The sequence below is a fragment of the Phalacrocorax carbo genome, chromosome 3, assembly GCF_963921805.1.
Source record: "Phalacrocorax carbo chromosome 3, bPhaCar2.1, whole genome shotgun sequence".
Lineage (NCBI taxonomy): Eukaryota > Metazoa > Chordata > Aves > Suliformes > Phalacrocoracidae > Phalacrocorax > Phalacrocorax carbo.
In genome coordinates, this window is record NC_087515.1 from 42,735,012 (window position 1) to 42,759,260 (window position 24,249).

At 42.7% G+C, this 24,249-nt stretch overlaps 1 protein-coding gene across 1 annotated transcript; it reads left to right on the forward strand.

Moving 5' to 3' along the window:
• The first annotated feature begins 2,675 nt into the window (after positions 1-2,675).
• On the forward strand, positions 2,676-23,102 carry BFSP1 (beaded filament structural protein 1). Its single transcript, XM_009507927.2, has 8 exons — positions 2,676-3,046; positions 10,445-10,505; positions 13,966-14,061; positions 14,898-14,990; positions 15,637-15,744; positions 18,137-18,357; positions 19,763-19,848; positions 21,755-23,102. Exons 1-8 carry the CDS (start codon positions 2,676-2,678, stop codon positions 22,699-22,701), a joined length of 1,983 nt encoding a protein of 660 aa, XP_009506222.2. The 3' UTR covers positions 22,702-23,102.
• Positions 23,103-24,249: the final 1,147 nt, after the last annotated feature.

A 24,249-nucleotide genomic window follows, 5' to 3' on the forward strand; every position in this document is an offset into this window, starting at 1 on the left:
TAGCAATACAAGCAGTTAAAGAAGAAACAAACCACCCACTTGTACCAGGGATTTACTGAGCTGTGCAGCTGTAGATAAACACCTGTTCTGGGGTGATGGTGATCTATTATGTAGTGCATTTAAACTGCAAAGAGCCTTCAGATTTTGTCTCAGAAGAACAAGCTGTGCATATTCTGGGGACAAAGAGTGAAAGATACAAATTGTTTCTTTATGTTCCTCCTTGTTTATACTGCAGGCATTAGGTTAAAAAGATTGCATATTTTGTATAGATTGTTTTTGTATACAACACTCACTGATTTAAATCTAAAAAGCATCCAAGCAGTTGGTCAGACACTTCGTTAATGTGTGTATAGATAACCTTTCAGTCTTTAAGCCTCCTCTAAATAGGAAACAGTGTGCAGGATCCCTTTGCAAGAAATTCACCTTGGTGGTTCATTAGATTAGCCAAATAATTCAGTGCATAACAGGAGCAGATTGATTTTTCTGTGGTGTTTATGATGCTCTTTGTTTGAAAAGAATAACAGTTGCAGTCTAGGTTGAACTGGTTTTACTTATAGGCTGTCTCATTCTGGTTTGCTGCATTGGAGTGTTCACGAGCTGTCTGGAGGCCAGGGTGTCTCTTTAAGCCACCTAATTAAAAGTCAGAGCCTCCATTACAAAAAGTCGCTAACACAGACCCCGAGTTGTGTAAGCTTGCTTTGGCCCCAGTAAAGCAGTGTCTATAGCAAGTCAGCAAGGAAAACAGCCCAAGGTGAGATCTTCTTGAATCAGGAATCCTACCTTAGAGAAATGTATGTAATAGCAAAACATGCTATAGCATATAGAAATACATGCCATAGCAAACCCAGATTTTCCTAGTAGAAAGCATGGGATGAATTTTAATACTAAAAATTGGCACTGCAGATGGACTGCTCTCTTTAGGGACATGGTGGGTCGCTAAGAGGCCTCTTGGAAACTTCCATTATATTACCTAAGGAGTTAAGGTGTGTGGTCAGCATTAAGTCAGGGCTCCTTCCAGCCTCAGAGAGAGGGAAGGTATAGTACTCACATAGGCTATTATTGCACTGAAAGTCTGTCTATCTAAAGCCTAAAAAACTCTTGAAAATACACTACCCACAATCTAGCAGAATCTATTTTCTGATCTCTTCTGGAAGACTAACTTTGGAAAAAGCTTAGCTACATTGTTCAGCTGGGCAGGCTTGTCCAGCCAGAGCACTGCAAATGCCAATCTGTTTGTGCAGCATAGAAAGCCATGGTTTCATGTCCACTGCAATATAAATATCCCAAACATTTCTAAAAAGTCTACCCATTTTGCTATTTGTGTAGTTCAGAGACTGCATGAGGAGCTGTACAATGTGTGTGTAAAGCCTACTTTGATTTTTCTGAAAGGTCATTTGATCTTTCCCCATTGCACTTCCAAATAATCTGAAGCAGAATAGGACAGATGCAGAAAACTTCTAGTGACCTTTTTTCCTTCTGATTCAGATTCGATAATGCAGAACCCAAACTTTAAAGTTGCTTGAGCACCCAGCTTCTTTCTTTGCCCGTGCACTTACCATCAGTGAGGCCCTGTCCATTAAGGTTCCAATATGTGCAATTTAAATATTTGTATAAGATGTGTCCGTTAATTACATTAATTATTAACAGAGATCTCAACATTGGACTGTCTTGGTGTTGAGGTTTTTGGCTGGGCAAGTAGATGTGCTTCTGGAATAATAGGCCCAAGAAACAGCATTTTGCAAAGCAAAAGACTGGGGGGGGGGGGGGGGGGGGGGGGGGGAAGTAAAGCCTCTCAGGGAATGGTAGCACATGAGACTTCGTTATGGTTGGCGTGAAAGGAAGGAAGGATGGTGAGTCCCCATGGGATAATATGGTATGTCTGCCAAGTCACGAGAGGGCATGGCACTTAGCTATCTCCAAGGAAACTGGCCTTGCAACAGGGCCCTGTTAAGCCATGAGGCTTTTAGTACCACTGCTGCTTTGATGCCTCTCATGCCAGGTAGAAATAACCTGCAGAAAAGGCTGAGATAAAGAAGCATGAAGTGAGAACCAAACAGCCAGATCTTGTACTTGGATCAGGGTTCACACTGACTTTTATACACCATCCCATCATCCTAAATGGTTGCAAAACTGTCAAATAACAAAAATCAAGCTGTGCCATCCACTCACACCAAAATTCTGGCTCAGCAGAATGCCTCTCCACACAGCCCTGGGGAAGCCACTGTGGGACAAAGCTTGTCCCCCCAGCACAGCCATGAAAGGCTTTGAGCTCAGCCTCCAAAACTGCAAAGTGCTCATTTTGTTGTCCATGGATAATGCTTTAATCTGCCAGGCGAAAGCTGGACATTGCTCTCTTTTATTCTGGCTGTACACAATTGCAATGCTCAAAAAGAAAAGCCTCTCACCACCACCACCCCCATACCTGCTGCTCCTCTGAACTGCTGACACCCAGACAGGCAGACCCAAGGCGGGGCCATTGGGTTTTATTTAGTTCACTGCTGCAGATGATGCCTTTTGTGCCACAAACCACCCTGGAGACAAGTCCTAATCATCTTGGGGGCTGATTATGTTCAGTTCTTCCTCCCCAAAGCCCCCAGATATAATTCAGATCCAAACTGGAGAGACAGGCAGGCACGCAAGAGGGGACCCAGTCACCGCACAGCCCCCCCGAAGCCATGTACAGGAGCAGCTTCCTTCGTGAGGTGCGCAAGGAGAAGTATAGGCGGTCAGATGCCTACGATGAGCTGCGAGGTTCCCCTGAATTCGACAGTTTGGCCCAAGCCCGGGGCCTGGAGAACCTGCAGGAGCTCAACCAACGTTTTGCCAGCTACATCAACCGTGCACGTGTGCTGGAGCAGCGCAACACCATCCTGCGCAAGCAGCTGGAGACCTTCCAGCGCATGGATGAGCTGGTGGGCTTGGACGAAGCCTTTGCCGGGCAGATTGAGTTCAACCGCCAGCGAATGCGAGAGCTGGCATCCGACCGAGCCAAGCTGGAGCGGGAGGAGAAGGATGCCCAGCGCATGCTTGATGAGTACCGCAACAAGTAAGGCTTGTGAACAGAGGAAGATAGGTGGTATTGTTTCCATAGTTAATATTTGTAGTAAGGATGGGTTTGGTGTCACTGGCTGCTTTTCATTCACAGGTAATGCCTCTCCATGTGTAGCCAGGGATGGCATGTAAGCCTATGATGAAAAGCAAGGTGCCAGGACTTTGGGAGCACCAGCTCTGCATTTCATGGTCTCACTGCTACTAGACGGGTAATTGCCCTCTTCCTTCCAAGGCAGCAGATCCTCACTGTGGCACATGTTGTTGCTCATTAGCTTTAGGAGGATTGTGCTCTGAGCTGCAAAGAGGGAATAACCCAATTAAAAAACAAACAGCTCAAAGCAAATCTGCGTCTGAGCAGTGCAGAGTTACACAACCCCAAACATCTCCAGAAATGTGTGGGACATCTCTGAGAAACCCTTATTTACAGGCATTGTGAGACACCTGGGCCAGTCTGTGCCAGCCACTATGATTGTAGGATGAAAAGAAAGTAATTTTTTCCTGGTATGTGGAATTTGCCTTATCATCCTCTTCTTCCTTGCATCCCACTATTTCCATCTCATGCTACTAAAGCAATAGCTGTAAGAACAGTTTTCCCCTAACGTCACGTGTCTTTAACCTCAGTGGCACCATAAATCAAAGAGCAGGAGCCTTAGGGGCTGAGGCATATAAGTGCCTCCAGACACATCTGGTCCCTTCCCTTCAGCAACAGGCAGTTTTGGTGATGTTGCTTAATAAATTACATAACAAAACTCGGTGAGTATTGCTCATAAAAGGACTGCTCACAGGAGAGACCGCTCTTGGCTTCCTGTTACTTATGGGTCAGGTTTCTTTTCCCCAAAATGTCTATCTGGCTAGTTCACCCAGGAAAATTTGGCTGGAGCATGGAGGCTGAAGAGGAGCTTTTCATCCTCCCCACCAAAGGGTGAGGGATTAACTCTGTATAACATGCTTTATCGTAGAAACACTTCTTAACAACAGTGATGGGAAGGAGAAAAATGAAATATTTTCAACAAATGCAGACCTGGTAGAAATGCAGCCTCTCCCAGGCAATGCTTAGCACCCTTGTCGGAAAAAAATTTAATACAGCGGAAGGTAAATAATCTGGAGCACTGTCTTGCTACTGCAGAAACCCTCCACATCCCTCAAGATTTCCTCCCTTGTCTCTGTCACAGACTTTTTGTCCAACTTTGCCCAAACGACATGATTTTTCTGTCTGATCCTCTACTGATTTTCCCTTCTGGACTAGTAAGTGTAAGACTGATAATATTTTCCTTTTCTGTCTCCAGTCATTTTTCCCCTGGAAGGAGCCAGAAAACAGATGCACGATAATTGATGTCGAGGCCATCTCTGTCTCTAGGCCATAGTCTGATGATGCATCACTATGAGCAGCTGAACGGTCTTAATGCACCCTCATCCTGCCCTCCCCAGCCCTGCATGCTGCTCAGTGCACACTGCCTGATCCGCCATGCCACCACAGCTATTCCTGGGGCCACCCTGAGATGTGAATCAAGAAAATGAATCAGCTAAAAAATAAAATTTAAAAAACACTATCTTCAACCCAATTCAGCGGGCTGCCGCATAGATAGCCCGTGGGGACTGTGAGCTATGGCACAGCTGTAGAATTGCCAAGCCCTGATCTCTCTTTCTCATCTGACAGCAGAGAATAACCCATCCAGATGCACTGAGACTTAATGCTGGGAATGGTCAGATGCTCATGATGCCCTGACTCAGTGCCAGCGAGTAAGAAGCACCTGATTAGGCAGTTCTGTATTCCAATATTTATGAGCAGGAAATTCAGCTATGAGCCAATTATATAATTTAGCTGTTGTCTTTGATACTTGTTCATATGTTTTTATTACACTGTGTCCATGAGATTTTGACTAAAGTCAGTACTTAAACGTCCAGCTGCATATTAGTTAAACATATGTGCAAACTGTAGAGAAGCATATAGTGCTATGGTATAGCTCGGCAAAAATGCATTATCTCTGTCTGGAGTATTTCAGGCAGGGGAAGAGCCAGTGCAATGAAATACACAACTTTGATTTCAACAACTTGCAAGAAAAATTGGCAAGGAAAAAAAATCAGAAAAACTGGTAAGAAAAAGTTAGTTTGTACTGGCAATGTTTTAATGGATTTCTGCATCCACCTGAGCAGTTAGTGGATTAACTGCTTGTATAGTTCAGCAGCAGCAGGATTAGCTATCTGACACGAAGATAATTTACTTTTTATTAGAGGTGCTTTATGCAAGCTGTAAATAGGTGGGGAAGAATACAGGACATTGAAAATCCTGTGGGAGAAAAACCCAGAGAAGGGGTCTGTGCTTCTTGAAAGTGAGATTTAGGACCTTTTACAGGGGTAGTTAGTGAATTCTTAAAAAACAAATGGATGATGCCTTGTCATACAATCCCCGGATGTTCACTCAGCAGCCATAAATGAAAGTAAAAAGGAAACTTCAACTATATCTGAGCCAACAACATTGCAATTTAAAAATTAAAGACACATGGGGCCATAACAATGGAAAAGCAGTGGCTGCTCTTTAACCAAATTGCCTTCAGTTTACATCAAGAACTGAATTTTGGGTTTATTTTTTCTCTTGGGAGCTGTTGAATTTGACCTAAAGACAGGAAAGTTTCTTCAGAGTCTGAAAAAAATTGTTGGGTTTGAAGTTACAGGTATTAAAACAAGGCCAGTTCTCTGACACAGCGTACTCTGCCTTCTCACCCTGCTTCTAGCTCAAAGCCATCCTGATGGCTATGGTTTCAGCTACTTAAACTTATAAATTGAGGTCTCTAAAGAAAATATGGGAGGAATGTTAGGGCCTTGCCATGTTCTGTGCCATGTTAGGGCCTTGCCATGCTACTGGAAACCAGGGGTATTCCTGTGCTGAAGACCTGCTCTCCTAACTTAGTCTATGCTCAGTCAGCAGCAGGCAGTGCTGTCATCGCACTAGCAATGTCTGGGTTTCTTTCCTCAGTTTGAAACGTAAAGCATCTACTTTTGGCACACCAGGATTAACAAAATCTCTTAGAGTGGAGCATTGTGTACCAATTAATTGACAAATGCCTGTGTCCTTCACTAATGCAAAGAACTTTAGCTCTTACAAGCCATTCTTTTATTCAGATTCACAGTTTGGGAAATGAAATAGATTTATATCTATAAGTAACCTTTTAAAGCTACATTTATGTAAGTAGAGCTTTTAAAGCTACATTTAAACACAGTGGGTCCTGGGACTACTGGGTCTGTGCAATTAAATGTGCATGAACCATTGAAAAGTAAATCTTATGTTAAAATTTATTTTTAAATCCTTTGTAGCCACATTCATGGATTTTTCACATTAACATAAATAATTCAGGCTCTGTACCAGTGGTGAATTCTTTCTCTTGAAGTTGCAAAAAAAGCATCACTAGGAATTGTTTGGATGCATCTCATAAAAAGACTAATTATGCTAATTTTATTGAGCATCATTATCATAGCAATGTTGCATCTGGCTGTGGGAAAGGACTGTATTTCTCTCTCTATGATATTAGGAAAGATGCTGAAACCTAGATTTTAGCACCCTTGGCTGAACAGGATTAATTAACTTCAGAAATTAAAAGTCTTGCTAATTGATCATTTCATTTAAAATCCATTTACTGCTAATCTTGTGGGTTTTGCATGCAGTATGATTCCCTGGAAGTCACTAGTCAACAGAAATTGTCACAGTGTTCTCCAAGTTGCACCGCATGGTGATGCTTAGTCAAGCTGACACCTTTTGGGGCTGCAGTGGAGAGCCAACACCTGTGAGAGAAAACAAAAACAAGTAGGAAAACACGATAGCCAGAATATGGGGAACAGTAGGGACTCCATAGCTGGTGACCATTAGCAAAGCTGTCTTCAAGCCCTGTCTGCAGGTGTTGTTTGTGCTGCCTCTACTTCTCTGGTGATAGGGAGTGCTTTATTCTACTGCAGCTTGTAGGTGAGGATGTCTTGCCTGCCCTCCACCCCCTCCTCAGACTGCTGAAATCTTGCCCCGTGGCTGTCAGACACTTAATGGCAGCTTCTTAATAATGCAGGTAGAAATCTGTTCATAAATCATCAGAGCAGAGCCCTCACGGGGCTCATCCTAGCTTTCACAGTATAAAATACAAGCATTATCAGCCTGTCCATCATCTTTGCAGGACCAGTATTTTGCAGTTTGTGTTCTCTTTGGCACCCTAATTACTGTAACCTCTAACAAGAAAAGGCTAGTGAAGTACCTCAGGGAAACTGTAAAGGACAAAAGTAGTAGAAAATTTAGCCTCGGCTTGTGGCAAGCCAAGAGTCTTCATATATTGCTGGAAGAGTTCAGTAGGGTTCAACAGAGAGGTAGCGTTTCTCTTTATATTAAAGCACAGGCTTGACACCACATTGAGCATCACGAGGGTGTATTGTGACTGTTTTCTGTTTGGAGGTGAGCTAGCTCTTGCACTGCAGCATAGGCAGGGTCTAAATAAAAAGGACCTTGCCCTGACCCCATCTTTTAAGAGCAAGCTGGGGATGGAAGAAGAGATTTACACCATTGCTGGAGCTGTGCTTCGCAGGTGGAGAAACAAGCCTAGCAGGCTTCCTTCCTGCATGCCCAATATTCTAACCAGGCCAGTGCCCTCAGCTATAGGGGGGCACGAGGGGCTTAACATATACCTGTAAATCTGTTAGTGCCCCAATAGAGAGCTGCTAACCTAAGAGAAGTGAGGTAATGGGAACCCTTAAAGCTCTTACCCATCTTTGTTTCAGCCTGGCAGCCCCCTCCACTCCATTTCTTTTCCCCTATGCTAAAAACAGTTAATATCCCATTTTTCTAAACAGTCCAAAAAGGTTGGTTGCACCCCTAAAGCTACTTGACTAGATGAGAAGGTTTGGTGTTCTTTGTTTTTGTTTTTATTTATTTATTTTTTTTTAAATGAAGCAAATGAGGCTTATGGCTCTTCAGGTTCAGGAAAGGCTGACCAGGAACCAACTAAGAAAAACATGGCATCTTTTAAACATGTCTAGCTAATTACTTGAACATTGAAATCAGGTTTGAAGCATAAGAGGGCTGCAATTTTTCAGCCATTGCACTTACATAGATACGTTTCAGCAGAGGTATCATGAGATCTCTGAAGCATTTATAAGAGATCCTTAGCCCTTTTGCACTAAGCTTCTGGAGTAGATTGAACATCAGTTAAAAGCAATCCTCCTTCAAAGGATAATCAAACAATGCTAACTCTCTCAAGGCTGCCAAGTGGATTTATGGCTGTGTGTCATAGCAGGTATTTGACTTATTTGAAAGTGAAAGAAAAGCTAGCTGAGTGTTTCAGCCACTGAAAGAATTTTTGAGTGAAGATCTAGCAACTTGGCAGGTTTGAGCAGGTCTGAATGACATTATGGCTGAAATGCAGACCCTGAATCTGTTGGACAGTTGTATATTACTAGAAGTGTAAATCCAGCCTTTTACTGTAGCTGTATATTTATTTCACAAGCTGTCACAATCTCCTTCACGCCTGCTCAGTTGTCAGAAAGTATCTAAGTTAAAGAAGTGTTTATTGTCAACTGCACACAAAAATTTTATAATGGATAGAAAATTGTTTGGAGGTGAGATACTTAATAAACAGAAACAAAGGCAGTCTGTCTTTTGAAGCTGAATATTCTTGGTTGTATCCTTGGAAGTGAACCCTGTGTTAATGCAATTTGGCAAAAAGACTTTGTTTTTGTTTCGTCAGAAAATGGCACTTCAGGTGAGGAAATCCAGCTATTTGTAGGAGTGATAATAAACTAAAACCTCATAATTTTCACTTGTTTCTTTCCTGTTCATGGTAAGAATTGAAAACAGACCAGTGACCAACCCTGCTAGTATTATGGGTTTTCAAAAGAAGGGAATGTTGGGAAACCAGAGAACCAAGTTGAGTCCATTACTTTGTTCTGCCAAGTTCTTCCTATGTGGTCCTGGTCAGTCAATGAGTGACCCCATCCCTTCAGCTTTCCAAGACATGTTGAAAGAGATGAGAATAACATTGGCTGTTCATCCTTCAGGAGATAAAAAGGAAGAATTGAGGTTGATATAACCATTATAACTTGATACTTGTGTTCAGTCCAGGAACTGACAAGTTCCCTGTTGACTGGAGCAAGTCCATTAGATGCCATCAGCATATCTGGGCTGAATCAATGATTTCAGAAGGCAGGTGAGGGTTTATGTTAAATTCTGAATTACAGCCGTGTTCATACTTGTGTTGATGCCTATTGCTTGTACTGCAAGTGAAGGACATTTGCCACCAGGGTTGATTTCACCCACCGTGAGTTTCTTGTAGAAAGTAAGAAAATGACAGCTTTTTATATCTCTGTATCTCTATTATTTTAGGAAAAGCAAAGGGATAAACAGGAATAGACTGTATTTATGTACTTTGGCACTGGCAGCAGATGGAGTGAGCCACTTGTTCAGTACTGATGGCAAAGTCTCATTGCCTTGTACTATAAGATGCTTTGGCTGGTTTTGTTTTATTTAATGGAGTGTCATTAAACCATATCTCTTATTAAACATTTTATATATAGTTTATTTAGAGAAAGGAATAAACAACAACAATTGACAGTTATGAAGTTTGGTACTCTGCGGCTAAAAGGATTTCCTAGAAGATAACTGTATCTAGCATACAAATACGGTACCCTAATACTTGAAGAATAGGTGCCGTTTCCTCAAATGAAAGATAAACACAATATACATCCATTGTTCACTCAGTACAGGAACATGCACATTATGCACTTGTGGACATTTTATAAATGCATAAGAATAGTTTGGCTGAATGCAGTCCTTACTAAGACTCACATGTGAATTTAACCAAACTGATATATGAATTGCTATTAAAGAGAACATAAAGCTTGATCTATCAAAACAGCCTAATACAACATTATTCATACACAATCAATATGTGAAATTGCAACCTTTGTGTTTATTGTCTATCATGAAAACGCTTATTGAACAACATCAGGTAGAACAGAAAACCAAGTACAATGTAATTACACGCTAAAGTGCCGGTGTAGCAAATATTCACATAGTAACGACTTATGAATGGCTGTCACTGTAGTCCAACACTAATCGAATAGACTTTTATTGTAAATAATCTATTATTGGGCTTTCTATGAGAAAGTGATAGCAAATGTGTTGCATTCTTCTGTCTTCTGCCATGTAAGTTGAGGACAAGAAGTTAGTCAATTCTGGAATTACTCTCAGTGTCTGGGACAAAAAAAAAAAATTAATGCTAATGCATAAATAAATCTTTTGGGCCCTTTCAGGATTCATAGTCTGCTTTAATGCAAAGCATATACTGTGCATGATAGTGTAGATTACAATACAGTTTGCAGAAGGATGAGTGGTTGAACTTCGTCTCCTTTGTTCTATTTGCAGGTATAGGAATGAACGTGAATATCAGCAGAGGCTAAAAGAAACTCTTGAACGCCTTAATAAGGTAAGCCTGGAAGAATGGAAAAAGAAGGGCCATTATAATTTTTTTCCTTTGGTTTCATTTACTACAGCAATGTGCTTTGAAGAAGCAGTGGGAAGATAATATGTCAGAGCAAGACATTCCTTGTCATTATGCACTGATGAATAGTTCTTCTTCCCCTCCATCCCCCTCCCTAAGCCTCATGCAAATGGCTGAGCCTCAGTGTGTATGTACTGTGTAGCACCCTGCTCTGTACTGTCCTGCTGATTTTGCTTATGTAGCACATGCCATCGCAGCCCACAGCCTCAGCTGTGCTAAGGGCTTCATTAGTTTTTCAGTAAGACCAAGGACTAGGAGGATCTACTGCATAACACTCCTTTTAGAGCATCAGCAAATGGCTCCTGCATTTATTTTGGGACCTGACGTTGAAATACGTGTTCCTTCTTCCACATCCAGTGCAAACTTTGCAAATTCACCCTTGCTGAAGATCTGGCACATGTGTAGGTGCCTTTAATAACTCTTTTTAACTCTTTTAACACTGTTTTTTTTTTTTAACTCAGAAGGCAATTTCTCTCTGAGTGAATTAGAGTCTACACAAAGAGGTAGGAGGAGCCCATTTATTAATCATACCATGCAGCACATATCTAAGAGTCTGGAATATGACCAGAGAAAACATGTTTGTTACTGAATACTGGCTTAATCCTTTTTTTTTAATACAGTTACTGTATTAAAGTATATTTAGAACTGATATGGCATGAGAAAATGCTGATTGTGTCCAAGTCTTCAAGTCTGGTGGGCCTCAAAGCTCCTCAGTCCCATGCATGATACGTGAACAGACTCTCAGCTTTCCATTAGGTTTCCAAATAAACAAGAAGCCCCAACCCTACTGATTGGTTCCTTTCACAGTGAAACATGAGGAATGTTTATATCGAGTTGCACTTTCCTGAACTAATACCATAGGAAGAGAAATAATAATAATAATAATGTTCAGAGAAAAGAGAAAGTTTACTAACATATCTAGGAAGTTTCCAAACCAGTCTGTGAAACTGAGAAAGCCTGATTCATCCTCTCTTGCTACTAGCTTTTATCTGAGTGAAGAAAGTGGTATTATATCTTTCCCCAGTCATATTTTTCACAGCTTATCCTTCATCTTCTGTACTGGGAAACTATTACAGGTGGATTAAATAGAGATTAATTTTTATTTCTTTGATACAAATGGCAGGAGCTGTTCTGCTTGTCATATTAATAATATGCATGCTTTTGCTTTCTAGCATTTCTATCTCCAATGAGTGCTAGGTATCCTGCATCAGAACTATTTTCCAGTGTACTAGCAGAGCTCTTGGACACCCTGCAAGCTCTTAAAAGATATTTGTGGGGCAAATATTTTGTAAGGGGTAGCTGGAGCTGATGGGTCCATCTTTGCAGTTCCTCTCAGCCAATCTGTGGCTAAAGAAAAGTGGATTGAATTGACAACCCCAGGCTCAGCTGACAAGATCTTGAGCTGTTTTTATTCCAGGTTCTGTCTGGGCTGCTCTGGGCTGGCTCCACTGCAGCAGCTCCCTGGGCACCAAATGCTGGAGGGAGCACAGCTGGTTTTCCGTCAGTGCCCAAGATGTCGCCTGAAACCTGCATGTGCAGATTCTCCAACAGATGGAGAATCAGTTTGGAAAATCAGTGAACAGAGGTTCTGGAGAGATCGAAGGGATTTCTTTTTCATGGTAAATGAAAATGCTGCTTAATCACATGGATCAGCTTTCCGGAATCAGCACATAAAGCCAAATGGTTTTTTTTGAAGTTGAGCGAATAGCAAATACTGCAAAGTTCAGAAGAAAATGTGTAGGCAGTGCACTGTTCTGATATACAGCATGAATGCAGCTGATCTATCTGAAAGCAGGGAATAAAAGCAAAAGTATTTTTTCCCCTTTGAGGGAGCATTTGGAAAGCCAAATGCTGCTTTTGCTTATTACATGCAGAAATATTTGCTTATCAGTATTATCTAGGGGCATAGGGCCTTTTTTTTGGCTTCCCCCCAAACGTCCCAAAATGGCCATTGTCCTGCTGATCTTCCTCTCAATAGGAAAGCAGAGGAGTGCAGAAAAGCAGCAGGCATCCCTGATGACTGGTTCTGAATGTGCTGGTCTGGATGCATCTGTCTCACAAAGCAGAGAGACCACTGGAGAGGCCTTTGGCTGGGAGGCTCAGCAGCTTAATGAGACAGCTAACATCTACACATTTTTGGAATAGCACATGCTGTGCACGTGCAAAAAGAAAAATCCCCTTCTACCAGTCATACACTGCGGCCATAGATCTCAGTCTTTTATTTGCAACCTGTGACCCACTCACTGAGGTATTTACAGATGGTAATGGCACATAGGTAATTTTAAAGGGACACCTTTAAATATTTTTCTGTTTTTTTAAATCTCCTGCTCTTAAAAGCAACATCTGATATTTTGGTAAGATGTCCTAGAGTGCAGTAGAGATCTTTCAGCTGTAAAATATCAGAGTCAGGACTTACATCCACCATTTTTCAATCACATGAACTATGTGGTCGTTTCCAGTTAGGTCTTCCATCAAATACACCAAAGTTTTCTGAGAAATAGTAATTGTAGAATCTTTGAGACTACAATGAGTGATACTGGTAGTGGAATTCAGATTTCTTGTTCTGTTCTTACCTATGGCACTGAGGTGCCACATACATACATATACATATGAATCAAAAAGTTACAAAATGTCTGGAACTATATGAATAATTGAAATACTGCTATAGCAGCAGGAAACCAGAGCATGGAATGCCCCAAATCCTATCAAATGCAATGCTCAACCAACAAAAAAAAAAAAAAAAAAGAAAAAAGACATCATTCTCTGTCTTATATTTTTTTAGAGATTTCATGCTCAGCTGAGTGTTACTGTCAATTAAATGATTATATCGTGATTCCCTGACAAAGACAGTGCAACTGCAGAGTTTGTTGTTGCTTTCAGTGGTGGCAGGGTGCCACTCAAGGTCTGGAGATCTGGAGAACACACCAAAAGAAGTGAAAATACTTTGGACCATCCTGTGTTTTTTTAATAAGGGATTCTCTACTGGGGATATCAAAAAGGTGTCAGGATACCTCACAGGTCCTGTCATAAACACTAGAGAGATCAGTGCCTTAATCTGTTGGTGTCATCTGTTAAGATTGGTGCAACATTGCAAGTTTTAGCATCAAAGACTGGTATTTCGTAGCATCTATTACTTGACTCCCAGCATTCATAAAGCATATAGTAAACATATTTTGACAGTGCCAGTGCCTAACTGTATAATAAATTGTATTTGTGCTGAAAAGCAGCATGTACAATAGGAGAACATGATGAATAAGGTGCCTATTCTTTGTTGGTTTCATAATACTTTTGTTTCTCCCAATAGGCTTTAATTCTTCATGCACTCATGTACAATGACTCACTCCAGCTATATGTACTGACCATACCACACATCTTTGCATTGCAGGAAGCTGATGAAGCACTGCTGTGCAACCTGGAGCTGCAGATTGAGTCCCAGTTCCTGCAGGATGACATTAATGCCACAAAGGACAGATGCAAGAAGGTAACAGGCTGAATTTGCCATCTTCTTTAGATCTTCCTTGTAGAGACATGTGCGAAGCTTTGCCTTTCTCCATGATCTGTTCCAGTGGCAAATTAAAGCAAACCCGATTTGTGTTTTGGTGGGTAAATATAGCACTATATATATTCAGTGTGTACAACAGCTGTAGTGTGGAGGTAAAGCCCAACGGCTGGATGGCTGCAAGCATCCAAATTGACTCCCTCAGGGTTCAATGCCTACACCTGTAGCAATGTCTTGAATTTGTTGACCTGTTACCATGATTCAACCTAACATGCTGGTCAAGCTGTCTTCTATTTCATGCTAAGAACTATTACTTTCGTCAGAGGGGGATTCCAATTTCCTGGGCCAGAGCATTCCAATTTATCAGCAGCAATAAGCCTGTGACCATATAATTACACTGCAGCCGACTAACACATGCAGCCCCCTCCTTCCTGGCTCAGCTGTAAGGCTTAGTATCAGGCCACTGCCCCATCTTTGCTGCTTTTGAAAGAGGAGGCTCACTTTTGTGGACCACATGCAAAGGTATTTCTGGTCCTTATTTTGAAAATCTCCCATGAAATCAGAAATCATGGAATCTTTAAGACTATGAACTATATTGTTGCTTAGCCAAATGTACCCTCAGCATGATGAAACTGTTAGCACACTTGCACTCAAAATCAGGTCTAAAACCACATTCCAAAACCAAGTCTGAACATGAACTGGGCTTTTATGTGCTGAAGGAAGTCAATATCTAGGAATAAGCCCCAGAAGTGGAGCACATTGTAGGGCACACCTTTCTATAGCATTTTCTGATAAAAATGTTTTTTACTTTACCGCAGAACCTTATGGAAATCCAGACCTATGTCAATGTTTTGCAGCAGATCATCCAGACAACCCCTCGCGTGTCCCCTATAACAACTGGCATATGTGAGGTAAGTATTGCTGCCAGTAAATACACGCTGCTCCAAGTAAGAAAGTCAATGTTTATTCCTGAAGCATCCCAGAGACTATAACTCCCACTCCAAGCTTAGACAAAAACTGCAGCAACTGTAAGTACTGAATATGAGAGGGAAAACTAATTATAGCCTTGGAAATATGTATTAGCCCCCAAAATGACTAGTTGAAAGGTAGCTGGAATAGTTGTACTTCCTATCTGAGGAGGAACTAACAGGATATAAGTATTTACAGAGACAGTAAATCTTGTCCTGAAGGAGTGAGATGTGCTGAAAAATTTGTAAATCAAATAAATTGGTACAGACTAAATGAAAACTTGGCGATTCCCACCAATGTGAGTGGCTGTGCCAAGAAAGTATATTAGTTGGAAGAAGACATGAACAGCTACATCTACAGGGTCTAATTTCAACATAAGCTGTACTTCTACAGTTCTGCCATCTGACATCTTTTATTATTAAAGCCATGCCACAAGGGTTTACTTGAGGTTCAATACCCATCTTTTTATTTGTCTTTTATAATTTTCTATTTGTCTTTACAGTTTATTTCCAGTAGTGGAATTTCTTTTGGCTCTTTTAAAAGAGTGAAACATACTTTCCTATACACACATTGTTTTCTTCCAACCAGGAAAAACTGATAGCAGAGAGGAAGATCCCTGTTCTGCAGAGCCAGCTGGAGGAATACAAGAGCATCCTCTGCCAGCTACAGGCACAAAAATACAAACTGCAGACAGAGGTACTGCCATAACTAGCCATAAACACAACCATGATGCTCATGCATTCTGTTCGTTTTATGGCCACATGGTGTAGAGGGTCTGGTGAACTCAACTGACTTGGAGATGTGTTTTCCGTTTTCCATCTTCTTCATCAGCTGTTTCATTCTCATTCTCTTGGTCTCAAGTCATCAGGTTTAGATGGTCAAGGAGGGCTGTAGGTAGTGTAGCCACAATGAAGTCATGTTTGCTTAGCAGAGTAGCTGGTAGGAGAAGGTTTCCATGTTGTCACTAGACTTCCGTGGGATGGAGTCAGCAGGAGGCTGTGGATGGAAATGTCACATGGGGCTGGTCTCTCTTTCTTATTTACTGAGGTCAGGCTGGAAACTGGCTCCATGAAAAATGATGGGGGACCTTCAGGGTTCTGCCCAGTCCTTTCCATCAATCCCACATGCAATGCTGAGCTTGCTGTGAGAAGGACTGGGCAGACTTGGTCATCAAAACTGAATGTCCTTTTAAATAGGTGTCAAGCTACTTTTGGCATCCTGGTTCATCCCTGTCACTGCTAAGCACTACATCAACACCTTTCCTGTGCTTAGACACTACCAGCACCAAAACCACCTGCTTTTTGCCAATTCCTGATTTGCAGAAAATGACTGGCCAAGACTTTCACTCCTGCTCATCTCCCAGCCAAACTTGCTGTAAATCAACTTTCCTCTAGCCGGTGTCTCCAAGCAAGTGTGCAGTGCCAGGGACAAGAGTGGCTGGAGATGAAGGAGCAGCTAAAGACTACAGTGAATAGAGACCAGTCTTGTATAATTGCTGGTGGCAGATCTACCTACGTGCAGTTGAATGTTTCTTAGCGGATAGGGTTGGAGAATGACCACCTTATGCTCCCCAAATACAGGTTCCTTTGTGCCTTGAATTGTCCATCCAGGGTGGAGGGAGTGTTACACTGCCATGAAACAGCTTTTGGTGGCATTTTGGACTCCTCTGGACAGTCAGAGCAGCAGCTCTTAACTCGCCTGAGCATAACTACTCTCACTAGGGCACTCAGGGACAGTACTAACCCCAGGTCTTCTCCTTGGTCTCTTTCTCATGTCTGATGCTCCAGTGGGAAGGACACATCCACTCTGGGAAGGGCAAGAATCAATACAGTCATAAGTGAGATAATGAATTAATATAGGAAAAAGGGGAGACAATCATCCTTCTGGTGGCAGACAGAGAGAGGCCTTCTTTGGGGAATTAATTCTGCTGCTTTCAAAATAAAATCTTCATGTCCCATTTAGAAAGAGTTTATTATTAATTCATTCCTTATCATGCCTTGAGATTAAAAGAGTTAAATCACTTTGTGAGTGGATGTCGATGACATGGTTGCTTGCGACAGTGGAGGCTGGAGCTGATGACTGAGGTGTCCTTGAGCTTCTGTGCTTTCCTGTGTCTGGACCTGATAACTGTGTCACAGAGACGTTATTGACCCCACCTCGTGAGCACTAGACACTAAAGGGGTCTATGGAGCCTGTTGGTACACTGCAATATAACCGAATTAATACCAAGGGACTTAGCCCCTATATTTAGGCTTTTAAAAGGTTTTTGAAAATGTTGCCTGTAGCATACAGAAATAAATAAATTATTAAAGAATCCATTAGTGAGTTATTGCCCCCTTAAGTCTCTGTGAGTGCATCTCTTTAAAATCTGTTTGAAAGGGGAAAAGAAATCCTAAGTAATAAAATAGCTATAATATATAGCCAAAAATAGCAGAATAAAGTGTGAGCAGAATTACACTGCCAAATATCCCACCTGTAACTCCTGCTCCTTGTTTTTCCAAGGGATTCATCGCCACCTCCTGGTTGATATGCACTCCAGTGACTGGCGCTGAGACCTTAACTGCACAGCAGTTCATTTTATCGCTGAAGGAAAAAAGCCAAGGAATTTAATTCAAAAGGGAAGCTTTCTATTTGAAGAAAGACCCTTAACCTTCAGTGCTTGGTCTGCAGACCATTGAGAAGGAAGAACAGGTTTTGCCTGGGCACATCTTTGCAGTTAAGCCCTTTTGTTGTCTTCGTAAGACACTACCTGCTCTGCCGAGGCCATCCACAGTGAGCTGTGGGTCACAAAGTGAGACATATGTCAGCCTCGCATGCATGGGGAAGAAGACATCAAACAGCTGGTCCCCTGGTTCAGGCTGATCCTGTCATGCTTGTTGTGAAACAGAAACCTTTGGATAGATAAGGGGACAGGGAGGGAGTTACTGGGTTTGAATAACTAAAGAAATGCAGTGAAACTGCCACTGTGTTTCAGTAGTGCAGCACTGTACATCGTAATAAACCATGTCTTGCCTTTAGTTACCCTTGAAATAAGGGTATGCTGAATGCTTCAGACCTGCTTCTTTCAACCACCAATTTTGTTTACCAGACAACCATGCTGGAGCAAGCGATTAAAAACACCCAGGAGAGTTACGATGATGAAATTCAGCTTTACAATGAGCAGATTGAAAACCTTAGGAAGGGGATAGAGGAGGCCGAGAGGACCTTGGAGAAGTACACGACCGACTGCCGCCAGCTGGTGATCTACCAGCAGTCCCTGGAGAATGAGCTGGAACGGTACAAACGTATCATCGAGAACGAGGACAGCCGGTAAGGCTGGATTTCTGAACTGTCCCAAAGGGGCCAGTGATGTCTCTTTATCATCTTTAAAAAAATGTATGTTTAAGGGCATTTGAACCTCCCAAAGCTACGGCAATTTCACACCTTTGACTGGCAGATATCCAGGGACAAGGAAGCTAAGTAGGTGCAAAACCTGGTCAAGCCTCTGCCCAGAAAAGGGTCAGAGCCATTTTGAGCTCCTGCTTTCCATACAATCTCCTCTCCACGTACTGTCCTGGTGTTGGTGCACAGAGGTCAATGAGCATACAAAAGCAAGCTGAACCACCCTGTCTACTGCCTGGGTGTTAGTGAAACTTGCTGGGGCATTACAGGCAGGTTGGCCTCACACAGCTCAGACAGGGCAAATGTCCTGTAAAGCAAAACACTCTTCACAGCAATCCCATTCTTCAGGCAAGGGGATGAAAAGGGGCAAAATATAAGAAATTTGCAGGGATTTGGGTTGTGTTTAAACCTGCAGAGGAGCGCTGGCTCCCTCTAATGTCGACCATCAGCCTCATACAAGAGAAGGAGCTGGGCTTTCACAGCAGCACCCGGTGCTGCCTGTGCAGGCAGGTGCAGCAGGGCCAGACTCCTGCACGCCCAAACTGCTGCTCTGGGTTGTCCAGAAGGTGCAGGGGAAGAACAGTCACTAATAGTCAACCTTATACGTGGGGAACAGATATTTCATCAATTTTCAACATCTCATTTTGGATACTACGTTCGGGTTAGGGATATCTAATCAGGGTAATTCTCAGTGCCAAAAATCAAAATGTGCATCTCTTGCATATCTAGGTGTGTATCCTCCCTATAGGCCAAAATATTCTCTCAAATTCTAGCAGAGCGGACTGGAAAGGCCACAGATACAGTAAATGGTTTGCATATAGGCCAGCCGCTCAGTTTTAATTTTTAACCCTTAATACCACTGATTCCTCCAATATTTTCCAAGGAAGACTGCTTAGTTTTATTCTTGCCTTTCTGAAGTCAGGCTTATGCAGGTGACATTGTAACGGCTACCAAATTTCATGTTTTACTACCCAGCATGTACAGCTCTCGCTGACCTCTGGTAGGCATGGATTGACTGTTTGCCCAGCCAAAATCTTCCCATCCTTTCAAAGTGCTGTGCTAAATTGCAAACCTGTTGCTATAGGGTTTAATTACTGATGTACTTAATGGAACATCCCACATCTCCTGCTGGTGGAAACCAGCCTGACTTCTGCAAAGGTGCTGTGGCTGTATTGATTTTCCCCAGACAAGAAACAGGCTCATGTCATTCTGTTTGACTCATCACCACAGAGAAATAATTTCTTTAACCTCCATGCTTCGTTTTGTGACATTTCACTTGCTCTTGTTGGAAGTGAGGGGGAGAGATCTGACTGATGCACATCTTCTTTGGCAGGTTAAACTCTGCTATAGCAGGAACGCCAGTCACACTCTTCACGCAGATCTATAGACCTGTCCAGCCTCAAGTTTCGAGGGGAAGAGGTAAATCTGTGACATGCCTTTCTGTGTCTGTCAAGAGCAGCATCACATTTTAAGCTATTTTTCCATTTGTCTTACATATGAGCCAGCCGTGGTAGCCTGGCTCGAGGTAAAATGCAATGATTTTAGTTTACCTCAGCTTTGGGACAAGCTGTCAAAGGCCAAAACCACAAGCAAAAGAGTTTCTTTGCTAATTTCTGCAATTTACTAGTTAGGCCAATCAATAGAGCAAAGTGAGAAGGCACCTGAAACTACAGAAAGAGCTGGGGGATCTTGTGCTGACTTGTTGCAAGTTGTTGGTCCACACTTTAGCCACATGCAAAGAGCATCAGGGCGTGTTGAGTGCTGCAAGCAGGCAGAGGACACTTTTTTTGGGCCAGTTTATGTGCCATGGCCTGGCTTCCTCTGAATGGTTTTTCCTCCGAATGGTGTTTCCTCTGTGTTGTATGATTGCTTGTTAGAGTTAGGATGCTTGTAAAGCTGGTGACAAGCAAATGGCCAGGACTAGACTAGTGAGGCCGCTTGCAACAAAGAGGGGAATTGGTTCATAGAAAGTTGCTATACATACTAACATATGGGATGACTTACTGTAGCTTAACTCTAAGGCTCAATGGGGTTTTACTAGCCGTAAACTGCCCTGGGAATGGAGATAAACTGTCAAATGAGGTTTTTCTTTAGTGTGCAGCTGTAATTTTTCTAACTGCTCTGTGAACTGTGGCAATTTTATATGAAACAGGTCCATAATACACGAGGCCAAATCCTCAGCAGCTGTAAATAACTACTGTCCTGCTAAGGGTTGTGTTATATCTACTGAGGATTTGGCCCAACTCTAACCACATAGCTACCTGTAAGGCGAGCAGAGCATTTTATGTGTGTCACTGTAGCTGTGACATTGCACAAAACAGGTGCATTGGGGAAAACAATATCTGTCTATCCCTTTGTTCCCCTAATTCCCAGTACCGACCTCTGCCTCTCTGCTGTAGCTGTTCATGCCATGGAAATCATCAGTCTGCCCATGCACCTGCTGCTGCTGAGCTGTCATGGGGTCTGTGGCTACTGACTGCCTGCAGGCTGTTCCTTCTACCTGCACCTAGAGCTCAATGTCAGTGTTTGAGTGATGCCAAAATGTTGCTCCTCAGCACTGCAGTGTTGGCTGGGCGGCTGCTTAGCTCTGTGCGTGCCAGATGCTTGCTGCTCCCTCCTGACACACCTCCCTCTATCTGCCCATACCCAAAACTGCCATGATAGGAGGTGCCTGGCTCACTCTTAACCCTCCCTGGGACACAAAGGCACAGTGTGCCCCTGCTGAGCCTATCTTGAAAAGCACTGGAAGGGCTGGTGATGACACTGAACTTTTCCTGTCAGGCCTGGAGCACTTGCCCAGCAACCCTGCATTCCGCATGAAGGTTTTAAATAGGGCTTTTGGTTTTTTGTTAGTTGTGTGGTTTTTGTCCTCCCTAAACACTAGCAGGAATTGTAAAAACCAGAGAAGCTATTTCCACTTAGTCCTACTGCCAGGCCATGCCCCTAACTTTGGGCACCTGGCTTCAGTGTCTGCCTTAGGAGGTGAGGTTTCCTGTCTAGGAAGGTGCTGAGCCTGACTACAGCAGTAGGAGCATTAATGCAGGCCTGATAGGTGAATGCTCTGTGCAGCTGCCTCTCTTACAAGCACAGTTGTCCTGTCGTCACACTGTGTATGCCAGTGGTGACCTCAGATGCAAAATGGCTACTTGGCCGAGAGGTCATGTGCAACAGAAGGGGATAATGCACTGACAGCAGCTGTGCTCACACTTGCTGCTGCATTCAGCAGCTCTCCACCTGCAGCAGTGAGGGTGAGAGGCAGCTCTAGAACTTGCAGTGACTGTGTTCAGCACTGTTTGTTGTTCGCTTTGTTTTGATTTTTCCCTAGATATCACCCAGGTCATGCAAGACATTGCCAGTGTAAAGCCCAGACAAAAAGCTCTGACAAAGAAAATTGCCAGGAAAAAGGAGCTGATGTGTAAAGACAAAACAGACAGTCTCTCGCCTGAAAGAATGTATGAAGGAACTCTGGAAAGTTTTGACCAAGATCAGCTGGAGTTCAGGCATGAAGACTCAGTCACATGTGAACCTGGGCAGGAAGGATTAGAACTTGATGAAAAAGAAATGGGCCCAGAGGATGTACCTGATGGAGCCCAGATAAGTAAAGCCTTCAATAAATTGTGTAACATTGTGAGGGAGAAAATAAGAGTCTGCAAGAGACCAGAGCCTAAACCCGATGCCTATCCCAAAGGGCGTTATGTGCTGGTAACAGAGGAGGAACACTATGAAGAACCTTGCATCTTGGTTCCCTCTGTCCCAGCTTCCGGAGCAATCACAGTTTCTACCAGCAAAGGGAAGGTGATGAACGGTGGTGAGGTGGAGCCCATACCTGAGCTGCCAGAACCTGCTGAACCATCAGAAAAAGAGAAAAGGGTTATTTGTGAAAGAAGGGAAGAGTTTGAACTCGAAGATAAACAGAAAGAGGAAGAGAAAGAAGACATACTTGAATGGGGCAAAAAAACAAGAGGAAAAATAGAGCAGATCACAATGTATCAGGACATCTCTGAGCCTGAGCCAGTCCCTTCCCCTGGTTTGATAAGCCCAACTGAGCCAGGAGTCCTTCAAGAGACAGAATATGACCAAGAAGATAAGCAGGGCCTTTTGTTCAGGGAATCAGGCTTGCCTCGCTCCATGAGCTACGAGAAGGTGGAGGTGGTGGAGTCCATCGAGAAGTTTTCAGATGACAGAATTCAGACATATGAAGAGACAGCGATGATTGTGGAGACTATGATAGAGAAGACAAGCAAGAAGAAACCAGGTGACAAAGGCTCTTAAGTGGTACACACCCCCTTGATAGTCAACTTGTCTGGCATAGTTATTAAATGACTGTTTGTTTTCTTGACCGAATGATACAGTAGTGAGATTTTTGCTGTTTGGTATTGAACAGATTGATACCTTGATGGCAGTTCTGTCTGATGTAGGCTCTGCTTTGGTGCAATGACCATCAGAACACTCCAGGGCAACAAGTAATAGGCACATCCTATGCAACCGATTTTCATGATTAGTACGAGTTGAAAGTAATTATTTTTACAGAGCTGCCTGGCTTTCCACAGTATCTGGGACAAATTTGCATATTCCTCTACCACTCCTATAGCTGCCATATGGTTCCCCATCTCTCAGACAGCTGCAAATGTTAACTTGTGACATCTGGTTCATTTAATAAAAGTTTTGCCTTCTACAGAAGATACCCACTGTGGGTTTGTGTTGCCTTTACCATGGACTGATAGTCCCTACTAGTAAGCATCAACTGTCCGGGTGCGCAGGTGTTTTTCCAGGGGAAGGGCTGGATACCTGTTAAATAACCTATTCCAAAGCTTTCTTATTTGCATTCTTTAAATAGAGATGAGCTTGGCAGACCTTTTGTTTTGAGCTAAAGACAAACGCTCTGTATCTGAAAGAAGCTCTTACTGCATAACTTCTCAGCCTAAAACTTGAAATTCCACCAAAGTGTGTGTATGGGCTAACCCTTATAAAAGATACTAAAGGCATTATTTGTTCTTCACCAGCACAACTAAGGTATTTACAAATGCCAGCAAGGTTTTGAGCAGACTGCAGCCAGCTCAAAAGACTGTGCGTGTTGGTATTTCCTTGGACTGTAGTGTTTAACAGCGTTTAATACTGCCACGTGATCTTCTTGCAGCCCAGTCACCTGCAGGCCCATGGAGCTCCAGGGGGGTTGCTAGACTGAGGTGCCTTCCCATGTCCTCTTGCCTGGGGAAGCAAAAAAGCAACACTTCTGCCAACAGCCTTTTGCAGCTTCCAGAAATCTTCAACTCAAAAAAAAAAAAAAAAAAAAAAAAAAAAGGAAAGAAGTCCTTCCCTTGTGTTTGTGCAAATCCTGCGTGCTATTTACAGATTTGTGCATCATTTAGGCCTCAGCTTGACTTCAGGCATAAAAATAATCCCACTAAAGCAAGGTACAGACTGAAGTGCTTTACTAAGCTGGGCTCTACATGTGTCTTCGCCCATCCCAGTTCTCAAAGTTTTTGTTTCAGCTCTTGGTATTGTTATGCCTTTTTCTTCCTGGCTGATTATTCCTGTCAGCTGTGAAGGACTGGTCTAAATGTCACCTGAGCTCATGAGCCTGTGCTTCAGGACTACCTTCTCATATCACCCAACACTTTCCTTCAATGTGTTGGGATATTTTTTTTTCTTAATTAGTGAGTTCCAATGTGTTTGTAGCATCTACTCTGACTGTTATGGCTGGTAAAGTGGCACCTTCTTCTTTGAAACAGGGACAGGTGACCCACATAGTCACATTTTTATTCAGGATTTTTTTTTAATGCTGTTTTATTGAAATGCTGTGGGAGTCTATGCCAGACT

Bases quoted from the DNA above. Each gene is read 5' to 3' on its own strand.
- BFSP1 (XM_009507927.2), top strand. From the start codon at position 2,676: ATGTACAGGAGCAGCTTCCTTCGTGAGGTGCGCAAGGAGAAGTATAGG. The intron at 14,062-14,897 runs GTAACAGGCTGA...ACTTTACCGCAG, and splicing joins CAAAGGACAGATGCAAGAAG to AACCTTATGGAAATCCAGAC. The intron at 18,358-19,762 runs GTAAGGCTGGAT...CTTCTTTGGCAG, and splicing joins ATCGAGAACGAGGACAGCCG to GTTAAACTCTGCTATAGCAG.